The sequence below is a fragment of the Marmota flaviventris genome, chromosome 16, assembly GCF_047511675.1.
Source record: "Marmota flaviventris isolate mMarFla1 chromosome 16, mMarFla1.hap1, whole genome shotgun sequence".
Taxonomy (NCBI): domain Eukaryota; kingdom Metazoa; phylum Chordata; class Mammalia; order Rodentia; family Sciuridae; genus Marmota; species Marmota flaviventris.
In genome coordinates, this window is record NC_092513.1 from 37,697,480 (window position 1) to 37,709,882 (window position 12,403).

At 33.1% G+C, this 12,403-nt stretch overlaps 1 protein-coding gene across 5 annotated transcripts in view; it reads left to right on the forward strand.

Annotated features, from left to right (window-relative positions):
• Positions 1-12,403, forward strand: part of Nol4 (nucleolar protein 4) — a 306,404-nt gene that overhangs the window by 53,386 nt on the left and 240,615 nt on the right. Inside the window, exon 2 of one of the 5 annotated variants that reach the window (XM_071602644.1) lies at positions 1,005-1,013. The exons of the other annotated variants lie outside the window; for them this stretch is intronic. Within the exon in view, the coding sequence (XP_071458745.1) occupies positions 1,005-1,013 (9 nt within the window). The remainder of the gene's footprint in view (positions 1-1,004; positions 1,014-12,403) is intronic. 5 annotated transcript variants of the gene reach the window in all.

The window sequence follows — 12,403 nt, forward strand, 5'->3', positions numbered from 1 at the left end:
GTGGGGAAGAGCTGTCGTGTTCAAAGCACTGACCTAAAAATCAGTTTTCGTGTTGAGAAGGGGAAAGTGGGAGTGTGGTGAGGGTGGAGAGGGAGGCAGAGAACAGATGTGCAGGGCTTTGTGGGCCCTGACGAGGAACTTGGATTTTATTCTGTATGCCATAGGAAATCATAGAATGTTTTTAAGAGTGGCACGAACTGGTTCATAATTTTAAAAGATCATGTGGCTATAGGATGGAGAAGGGATTAGAAGGGGGACAGTTTTAATGTGGAGAGGAAATTAACGGTGATGGAAGTTTTCTAGCAATGGCCATGATATGAAAGTAGAAGGGGGTGGGGGTAAGTGAACAGACAGGGGGTATTTTTAGTGGTCTTATTTCCTTATAACCCACTGTTTATCTCAATCTCATTCTGTCCTTGGAGCAATCCATGCCATATGGGACTTTGCACATCTAGGTATTTACAATGAAATCCTAATTTTTTTGATTCTTATTCTTTCATGGCTTTAACTGGAAACCATAGTTACATGATATCTGACAAAGAAAGGTAGAGAATAATACTTAAGGACATAGTCTTCAAAAGTAAGCTGCTTTGGCCCATATTTATGGTCCATGACTTGCTAACTATGTCACTTATGGTAAATTGCTTAACCTTCCTGTTTCATTTTCTGTAGGTACAGACGAAGAAGAATAGTAATAATATGTATTTTCAGGACTTCACAGGGATTAGCATATATAATACAATCTTCTGTGTATTTTAACAGTGTATGGTATATGCTCAACAAAAGTTAGCTGATGATGTTTGTCCTGATAACAATGATACAGAACTTGAAATCTGACTCTGGTAAGCTTTTCAATATAATTACCTTTTTAAATTTTTTTATTTTAAGACAGAATCTCACCATTGAGGAATCTGGCCTCAAACTTGTGATCCATGTGCCTGTAGCTGGTACTTCTAAGTTATTTGTAAAACTAAAAATCTGAATTAGAAGGACATCATGGCTAGAGTGGGAAGGTAGCAAGGTAGCTTTTCCTTGAGTCTCCCTTCTTTGGAAAATATTCCTTTAAAAATTATTTTTGTTCCTTGATGATTTTTAAATCTTGCTTTTACTGAGCCTAAATTATACCATTTTGATTTTCCCTTAGAGTGATCTGAAAGAAAATGGACATACAATTTTAATCATGGCCAGGAAGATAAAATGCCTGTGAGTTGAAAAGAATAGGATTTTGGTGCTACTCTGATCTCTATGTCTTACTAATTCCATAGTGAACAGTCCTCAGTAATTCCAAAATTTCATTGTCTTATTGGCCAATATTGATTGTCTTGTTTTATCAAGTAATCAATGATCGCTCTCTCTTAATTTTCCAAGGTTTTTCAGGGTTGACCAAATAAACGGATGAATTAATCCTTAAAAAGTTTCTCACAATATTTCCTTCCTTTCCTATTATTGCTGTCCTTTGCCTAAAGTATACCCTCATTTCTTTTTTTAAGGAATATACATATTATCTTTCTAATATCACTCTATTCAACTTTTAAATGTTATTGATGAATCAATCTTCTCAAAAGTATGAAGCTATTCTTATCATCTTTCATTAAAATAAAATTATAAAACTATTTACTGAGAATGAAGTTACAAAGAATTCATATTCAGATTATATAAAGAATTTCTGCTGGACACTGGTGCCTGTTTGTAATCCTAGCCTCAGCAGGCTGAGGCACATGGATCACAAGTTTAAGGGCAGCTTCTGGAATAGTGAGAGTCTGTCTCAAAATAAAAAAATAAAGAAAGACCTGGTGATAGGGTACCACTGGGTTTTATCCCCAGTATCACCAAAAAAAAAAAAAAAAAAAAAAAAAAAAACCCACGAAAGAAAAAGATGAACACCTAATTAAAAATTGGGTCAATGCTTAAAAGAAATATTCAACAAAAGAGACTTATAAAGGTAATAAACAATCCTCAATTTCAAGAGTCATTGGAGATATGCAATTAAAACCATTATCAGAATGGTGATAATTAGTGAATGACATTCCCAAGTATTAGTAAAAATAATGAGCAAATAGCATTTTCATGTACTGAGAAAAGGAAAATAAATTAATAGTGCTACTTGAGAAAAACTGTTCAGCATGATCTACAAAATTTTAACATACACACATATGAAAAATTTCATTTCTTGGATATATATATGAAAGAAACAAGTGGTTGGTGTACCAAAACACATGATGGAAACTTTTAGGCCAGTATTATTTCTAACAGCTGAAAAAAATAATTTCTAATGTTTATCTTGAGGAGGATGATAAAATAAATTATGGAAATTTTTACTATGGAATACTACATGCTATTTAATATAAAAATTCTGTTACACACTACAACATGCATAAAACCAAACATAATGGCATAGCAAGCAGGCTACGGTGATCTATAATGAGAGGTAACATGGAAGTTATCTTTGGGGAGGTGAACAAGGGAAGTGATTGAGAAAAGAGGCACTGGAGAGCTTGTAGGAATGCTACCATTCTTCTATTTATTAGCCTGGGTGACCCTTATGTGAGTTTGATTAATTGGCATAAATTCATCAAGCTGTACATTTATAATTTGCAGATTTTTTTATCTCTCTATTTCAGTTGTTTTTTTTGAAAGTCTTTGCATTAGCCATTATATCAGATCACTTTCTTCAGATTGACATTCTAGATTCCCCCAACTGAATTCCAACTTGTGAATTTTCTCACAGTTTATTCTTACATCTTTGCACATGTCCTGTTTTTTTCTCACAGACTTTACTAGTAAATGAAGAAGAGGCTTCTAATTGTCCTTCTAAATTACTGTTTTCATCCTTTTGATAATAGAATATTCTAAATTTTGACTGGACACAGGACTACCTGTGTCCAGTCTTCTGACTACATTTCTTAGTCTGCTTTGCTACTAGGTGCTGTTGCAGGTGATTAAGTTTGGGCCAGTGGTGGCCTGCATGACTTATTTTCTGTACGTTCACTTTTACTTCTGGCTGGGAAATAGCAATGTCTGAGAAACCTTGGCAGCTACGTGTTCCAGATGGCAAAGCTACCAGGCTGGCTCTGGATCACTGGACTGTTAGATGAGAGAGAAACAAAATTTCTGTTTTTTTCAAGCTATTTTGAGGCTTCTTCTTTACAATATAGTGTCTGCCTGAACACACTTAGTACTTTCTAAACATTGTGATTCATAGTACCTCTGTGCACAGCTCCTTTCTGAGATGCCTGGGCCTAGTGACGTGATCCCCAGTTTGTGCCATGGGTAAGATTTTTGTCTCTTAAAGTGCTTTCCATTTTCCAGATATGTGACTATGGGAGAGGTATTGCTTTATCCGAGACTCAGGTTCTTTACCTGTGAAATTGGAATAAGAGATTATTATTGTGACGTTTAGAACAGATAATGCACATGAAGTGCTTAGCATGGTTTGGAGTACATATGAAGCCCTTAGCAAATTAATAGTTTTAATATATGTTGATGATATTATAGAATTGAAAATCACAGCACAGATGTTCAGTTTATGTAGGAGGGAGATATGAATTAAGGACGTTTTGAAGAAAAGTTCATCTTGTTTTTATCATCCCAGACTTTTTAGAAATTTGTGATTATTTAATAATATTAGAAATAATGTAATGTGAACCTAGACCCTATAACCAAGCAATTCTACTCTATTTATATATCCAAATGAAATGAGCATATTGGGTGTACCAAAAATATGGACAACATATTTACAGCAATATTATTTTTGATAGACACAAATAGAAATGACCTAGTTGCTTTCCAGATATAAGAGCGAAACTAACTCTTAATTTTAGCAAGTTTCTCGTAGGTTTCCATTTCTTATAGGTTTCTTGTAAGTTTCTTCCCTTTTAAAAATTGGAGGTATTTATGCATGACAATTGACTCTTTAAGAATATGATTTATGTATTACAATATTCTTTGGCCAAACTGCTAAAAACCTCTAAGGCAATACAAATAAGTTGTCCTTATAATTTTAGTATTTCCCTTCTAGAATCTTCTGGCAGTTTTTTGTGAACCTAAAGTATTTTCTTTAAGTTCCCTAAAAAGGGTGATAAATCATTTTAGTTTTTGGCTGCCTGAAAATACTCATTTTTTAAATGATAATTTTCCTGATAATACAAATCTACCTTGAGACATACCTCCTCTGAGAGTCATGAAGATATTATTCTGTTGCCTTCTGACTTTCTGATTTAGACAAGTTTGCTGTCAGACAAGGTGTTGTTCATTAAAGGTGATCTATCTTCTACATCTAGCCGTGGTTTTCTGCCCATTTTACTACTATTATTCAAGAGGGGATTTCTGAAGACCAAATTATTCTGTTTGGGATCCATTACATTTCTTAAATCTGAGTTCCCCTAACTCAGTTTTCCTCCATTGATTTCCCAAAAGGGTGAGACATGAGTCAAATCAAAGTAAAACAAGTTGTGGTGTCATGAATATTTACAAACTGTCAGATTTTCTTCTGCTCCATACATTGCTTCATGTGCACTTTTATTTTTGAGGGTCCTGTTTTTTAAGTGATGATAACTGGTTCCTGTCTAATGGCTCATCATTCATATGACCCTGAAAGTTTACCTGATTTTGAGAGTGCTACATTTTAAACTATGCATATATTGTTCATCCTTTTCAACTTTGTTTTTTTTTTTCTTTTCTTTTCTTTTTTTTTTGGTGTAAGTTTCTTTTTAAAAAGAACATTAAAGGAAGTGAATGATTTTGTCCTTGGCACATTTTTACTTTTCAATATGAATTATTTTTTTTTAAATTAGAAATATTTTAGACACATATGCATTAAAAAGGAATGGAGGAATTTTGTTGTTGTATTTTAATTTTCTGTAAATTTTCAAATTTTTTTTAATTGACCAAGCTTGATTTAGAAAGAAAAAGAAATGTCTCGAACTCGTTTTTAGTCCACTTGAATAACTTTCTACTGTTGCTACACGGAAAAGCAATATTTTCACCCTCAATAGGAGCCCATGGTCTTTTCTTCCCCACATCCCATTGCCTTTAGGTAAAATTTAGGTTCACAACAATATTGAACAAAAATACAGAGAGTTCCCAAATATACGTTGTGCCTGCAGGCTCATGGTGGCCTCAACTATCAACCTCACCAGATTGGCATATTTTTCTACAATTGAAATAGGAATATCATTATCCCTGAAAGTCCTTAAGGTTCACTAGGGTTCACTAGGATTCACCTTTGGTGTTATACATTTTATAGGTTGTGACAAATACATAATGACCTATATCCACCATTTTGGCATTAGACATTATAGTTTTACTGTACTAAAAATATTTGCTCATTCTTCCCTCCATCTCCCATAATCCTGGCAACCACTGACTCTTTTACTGTCTCTCTAGTTTTTCTGCCTTTTCCATTATGTAATATAGTTGGAAACAGTACAGTTTGTACCATTTTCCAAATCACTTCTTATATTTAATAATATGCATTTAAGTTTCCACCATGTCTTTTCATGGCTTGTTTGTCTATTTATTATTGTAGTGTTAGATAGCATTCCACTGTCTGGATATCAAAGTTTATCCACAGTTTGCCAAAGGACGACTTACCTGTTTTAACTTTTGGAAATTATGAATAAAGCTGCTATAAACATTCATATTATATTTTGTGTGACATAAATTTTTTTAACTCATTTGGTTAAATACCAAGGCATGTGAATACTGGATCATATTATAAGAGTTTTTTGTTTGCTTGTTTGTTTCGGGGGTAGGGGTTCTAGGAATTTAACTTAGAGGCAATTTGCCTCTGAGCCACATCCCCAGTCCTATTTTTACTTTTCTATTTTGAAACAAGGTCTAAGTTGCTTAGGGCCTTGTTAAATTGCTCAGGATGGGCTTGAATTTGTTATCCTTTTGTCTCTGCCTCCTGAGCTGCTGGGATTATAGGTATGCAACACCACACCCACTGTGTTTAGGTTTTTTTTTTTTTTTTTTGGTACTGAGGATTGAACTCAGGGGCACTTAGCCACTGAGCCACATCCCTGGCCCTATTTCGTATCTTATTTAGAGACAGGGTCTCACTGATTGGTTTAGTGCCTTGCTTTTGTTAGGGCTGGCTTTAAACTCATGATCCTCCTGCGTCAGCTTTCAGAGCCTCTGGAATTACAGGTGTGCACAACCATTCCTGGATATGTTTATTATTTTCAAGAAACTGTTAAATTGTCTTCCAAGGTGGTTATAGCATTTTTCACTCCTGTGAAAAAAGAGTGAGAATTCCTGTTGCTTCATATCCCTACAACCTTTGGAGGCATAATATTCTGAATTTTGACCATTGTAATCACTATATGTTGGTATTTCATTATTTTAATTTGTGTTTTCCAAGTAACATATAACATACAACATTTTTTTAAAATGCTTATTTGTCATCCTTACATGTACACATATTTTAGTGTGGCATCTGTTTAACTTGGGTCCTTTTGTTTCTTTATTGTTTAATTTTATGAGTTCTTTGTATATAGTGGATAATAGTCTTTTTGTATGTTCCTTGTGCACATATTTTCTTCCAGATTGGGCTAGTCTTACTCTTTACAGTGTCTTTTACAGAGAAAAAGCTGTTCATTTTAATGAAGACCAGTTTATCAATTCTACCTTTCATGGATCTTGCCTTTGGTGTGGTATCTGGACATACCATGACAAAGATCATCTAGATATCTAGATTTTCCCTAATGTTATCTTTGGAGACTTAATTATAAGTTTACATTTTACATTTAGGCCTATTTTTTGGTCTACATTTTTTGAATTTATTTTTAAAGGGTATGAAGTTTGCATTTAGACTTATTTATTTATTTTTGCATGTGGATATACAATTATTCCATCACCATCTATTGAAGAGATTGTCTTTTCTCTATGGCTTCGCCTTTGCTCCTTTATCAAGATCAGTTGACTACTTAATGTGGGTCTCTATCTGGGTTTTTTGTTCTGTGTTTCATTGATATTTTGTGTATTTCTTTGCTAGCACCACACTGTCTTGATTACCATAGCCTTACTTAAGTTTTGAAGTCAGGTAGTATCTTTCTTCAGTACTTTATTCTTCTCTGTTTATATTATGTTACTTATTTCCACATCCCCTCCCAACCTTTTTTTCAGTACCTGGATTTGAATCTAGGGGCACTCAACCTCTGAGCCACATCCCCAGCACTTTTTATATTTTATTTTATGAAAGGGTCTTGATAAGATGCTTAGGACCTCACTAAGTTGCTGAGGTTGCCTTTGAACTCAAGATTTTCTCCTGCCTCAGCCTCCCAAACTGCTGGGATTATAGGCATGTGCCAATCATGTCTGGCCTCCCACATTTTTTGAGAGCATTGTTGTAAACACTCTTTTTATGTAATAGACTTCTAGGTATTTGAAGAATACACATTATCTACAATAAGTAACAATTAACATTTGTTGAGAATAATATTTCAGGAAATATTCAGTTAACCTTCAAGTAAAGCCAATCATACAAATTCTACAATTTCAGCCAAAGGAACCAATGCTCAGAGAAATATAATGAAGTCCTCCAAGACATATTAGGTAGTAAATAGTGGAGTATGGCAGTCTGCCTCAGAGAGCATAATGTGGGAACATTTCCAGTATCTACAGCATGAACCAACTTCCTGGGAAAGAAATTCTACAAATTAGCCAGGTAATAAAGAAACAAATTATACTTTAATTGGACATTTACTAATCATGCATTGTATGCCATACATTATTCTAGGCATTAAACTTTCAAAATAATTGCCATCAAGCATCTTCTCTTAATGAGCTCATTGTGCAGTGTCTTATAGTAAACAAGAAACAAGTTAAAATACAATAGTATCTTTTTTTGAAATAGTTTCAAACTGTAATTTGTGTAGATATGTCCGTCAAGTGGAAAATGGACAAATCGTGGTGTAGCCATGCCATGGAATATTGTTCAGCAATAAAAGTATGCGGTGGTGGTATGATAAGGTCAAAGTTTTTTGTTTGATTTTTGGCACTGGGGATTGAATCTGGGGCTCTTAACCACTAAGCTACATCCCTAGCTTTTTAAAAATTTATTTATTTATTTTTTAATTTTGAGATAAGATCTTGCTAAGTTGCTTAGGACCTTGGTAAATCGATGAGGCTGGCTTGGAAATTGCGATTCTCTTGCCTCAGCCTTCTGAGTCACTGGGATTTTGATGTAGTTCTATCTATCAAATCTCACTAGCAAAATCCTTTCAGTGAATCTCTATTGCAGTTCCTCTAACCAATTTAAAAGTGAAAAGTAATTTTTATCTTTAAGCTTTAATTCCTTACCTTGTATTTAGGTCATTTTTTTTTTTTTAATTTTAGCTACCTATGCCCTAATAAAACTACGACTCCCAGAAATTTTCTGAAAAAAAGTTTCACTTATTTTTTTCCCCTTCACAAGATTGACTTCTTAACTCTAGTCTTTAAAATAATTTTTATTCTTTAGCATCCCTTTCCAAATAGACTCATGCAATTTAGAGTATGGGCCACAGACACCATACAACTTTTAACCAATTTTTTTTATCATTTAATTTGTTAGAAATATTAACAAAACTGAACTTCATTTCTATTTGCTTTCTGTTTCCTAACTCCAAATGTACAAAAGGGCACTTACTGTTTTTTAACCTAAATAATTATCATTGTTAGTTAAAGGAAAATGTAAGAAATTGCCATTACAATTTCCAGTCACAGCCATATGCTAAATTATACAGAATGATGACCCAAAGAGATATCGCAAATGATTGGATCTTCAGATGAACCCTAAACTCACAATGAACAATTGCGATTTCAAGGTAAATTAGTTTTTGCCTGTTTTCTTGGCCACAATAAAAACTGCTTAGTTAGGTGCTAGCACAGTGAAATAACGAAAAGGCAGAGAAACATCCAGTCTAAATAATAACTGGTTAATCAGTACCTCAATTGCAAGTCATTTGTGCTTCAAGGACAGCAGCAGCATGTGTCTGGGAAGTGATAAAAGTCCCTGATATAAGATAGTATCTGACAAGTGGGGCTCATTTCCCCAGCTTCTGAACATATGGCAAAGCCGTGTTTTCCAGTCTTCTTTGTGTGGCAGCGATTGGCCTCTGAGTAACATGGACTTTTGTTTGTGCTGAAAAGAGAATGAGCATTCCACATAAATAATTGTAATTATCTTCTCATTGAAGAAACATAAACTTGGAGTTCAATACTATTTTCTTGGGTAAATCATCAAGTTTGGAAGGAATAGAATTAAATGTTCTGTGTTTTTGCAGAACATTAGTTGATGCAAATTGAACAAATTTGGTCTAGGTTTGCTTTCCACTGAAACATCTTTTTTGATTGATTCGTTTAGGTTGAAATACTTTATTTTCTCCTTGTGTCACTGTTACTTTGAACTGTTTTTCCCCCTGAAGTGTTGTTGTCTGTTTAGAATTCTGCAAGTTATGTTTTTGTTTTTATAAATATAGTCCATAACTCAAACACATGGGAAGATTTTAGAAAAAGTATTCTACAGATTAAAAATCCTTAATTTGGTTTATAAGCGTATCTTTTTTTAACATAAAATCAGGGTGAATTTCGTTAGCAATCAATACAAAAATACTTCAGAGTTTTGTATCTGGAAAATTTCTTATAAATTATTTAATCAACCATTTGTTTTGTCAACACACACACACACACACACACACACACACATATTAAAGCCTTGAGGGCAAATGGTATGATCTTTCCTTAGGTTAAAAAGAGAGTTTAAAGGTTCTCATAGTCACTTTAAATCAGTCCATTCTGCTTGAATAAATGTGGAATATATATATATTCCATATTCTGTTCTTATTCTTTTGGTGTAAATAGAAGTTCCCAGGTGGTTATGAAAATTAGATTATTTATAGGAGCTGTCCATAAATTCTTCAGTTCAGAACACTTTTGAAAACTGAATGCTAGAAGTTTAAACTTGTAATTGCTATACCTTCCTTTTTCTTTATTTTACCATTGTTGTAGTTGTTGTTTATAAATTGGCAGCTCTTCTACTGCTTGTATTTATAACTATTTTAATGAAATTTCTCTCTATAACACCAACTACATTATGATCCTGAGCTTGCCAGTTAAAATATCTGATTTATAACAGCTTGACTGAGGAGGGAAAGATGCCAATTATTCTTGTCCTTTGATCTAGACATTAAATGTGTTATATTACCCTTAGTTTAAATTCCCGATTAAATTTAAATAGAAAACTGGTGTTGTTTTGCTATATCAAAAATTTGACTTTCAAATATTATTTTTCATTGGGTATAAAATTTTCACAAGCTACCCCGTTTTGATCTGAATAACATGCTTGAGTAATATACCAGTGTCCTTGTCCCTCCATGTCTTGTCATAAACTTCCCAAGTGGATACAGTGTTCTATGGAGGTTGAGAATCTGGAACGATTACAGTAGAGAGGTTTTCTCCATAATGATGATCTCTGTGTTCATTCTTCTTGCCTGGTTTGTAGGAATTTCAGAAAAGATGACTTTGAAACTCAGTATTATCTTTTAAATAAATCCAATAAGGCCAAGAAGAAACATGAAGAATTGCATGTCAGTCTTTTAACATAAATGGCATTTTGATTTTGTTATAATAATTTTAATATCTTTAAGCATGACATCTCTTATTAATTTCATATGATTGCCTTACATTTTTATGATTGTACATATCATCTCATCAATGGGTAATTAGTAAGCTATCAGAAAATTAAATAAGGGTAACTCATTTCTTTTTAGCTTTTTAAACTCATTTTTTCCCTTCACTATCATTTTAAGATATACAACAAGACAATAAAACAAGTAGCAAGTCTGAGCACAGACGTGCTATCCCAATTTACAAATTTTGGGTTTTTTTTCTATCAGCTTTAATTTGAAGTTTTTCTAGTAGTAGCAATGTTTTCCATGGCACCCTGAATTGTCACGTTAGCTCATTTCATTGTTTGAATTCTTGCTGTCTGAAGCTTTTCCTGTCTCCCTTTTAAAATCTGTTCTAAAAAATAGTCATTGAATTCAGTTAACATGCCATTCATTCACTCATCTTGAATGACATAAAAACAGTGGTATTATAAGTCTGGCTTTTACTATATCTAGAGAGTTAATTGTTAACTTCTTAGAAATTTTACAATCATTTGTACAATATAGCCATTATTAAAAATTAAACTAAATACATTAAGTAATTCATATTAAAATATTATAATAAATATTCAAAAATTTTAATGGCTTTGTTATTTTACTACAGTGTAATATTATCTGTACTCTTGAGAAGTTATTCTGGTCTGTATCTGTATGATGAAAATACCACAAAATGGTGCATTTTTGTGCATTTCTTCCCAATATTAGGTTTAGTGATTTTACATCATAACTTGGAATAGCTGTGGTAGAAGTATTGACACACAGAAATCAGTAAAGCTGCAAGCCAGGAGTGATTTATTGTTTTTTTCATTGTGTTTGTATGGTAGTTAAAGTTTCAGTTTAATGAATAAAATTTGTACAAGGATGAGAAATAGTTTAGCAGTAAATCACCTGCGATATTAATTAAAATTATTCAGAAAGCTTGCAGATTGGGATGAAATTTCATTTGTCATATCATAGTTAAATCAAAATTATAGGATGACAGATACGCAAGAGTTTATGAAAATGTTCTGTGATAGGTGGTAACCTGCAGAATTTTCCATGAAAGTGTATTTTATTATTATTATTTATAAATTGTATGCTGCACACCTTTTTATCAGTAAAGTTTATAATAACCTATATATTTATGTATTCTTGGAGGGATAGTTGTCAGCACTCACAAGCACAGTGCTATAATCAACACTGCAGTAGTGACTGAACTTCTTCCATACCCATTCTGTGTTCATGGGTTTGTGGATTGTTTGGATGTTTTGTCTAAGGTCCTCTGTTTGCCTTTTTTCCATCCTTGAACTCAAAATCCAAAACTATTAATAGTACATATTTTAACAGCTTTACTGAGATATAACTCACATATCATGTAATTCATCATTTAAAGTGTACAACTGAATTTTCTTAATATTTTAGGAGGATTGTACAGTCATTACCATTGACCAAGTTTAGAACAGTTTTGTCCTTCCTAAAAGAGTCTGTTGAACAATTAGCAGTCAGTCTTCATTCTCTCCAGTTTTAACCAAGAAATAATCTACTTTCCATCTATGTAAATTTGCCTATGCTAGACATTTTATACAAATTGAATCATATAATATGTGGTTTTTGTGTCTGTCTTCTTTCACTCAGCTTCAAGGTTCATCCACAATACACCATGATTGATATTTCATCCCTTTTTGTAGCAGAATAATACTCACTTGTATGGTAATACCACATTTTTACATTCCACAGTTCAGGGACACTTACATTTCCACTTTTTTGCTATT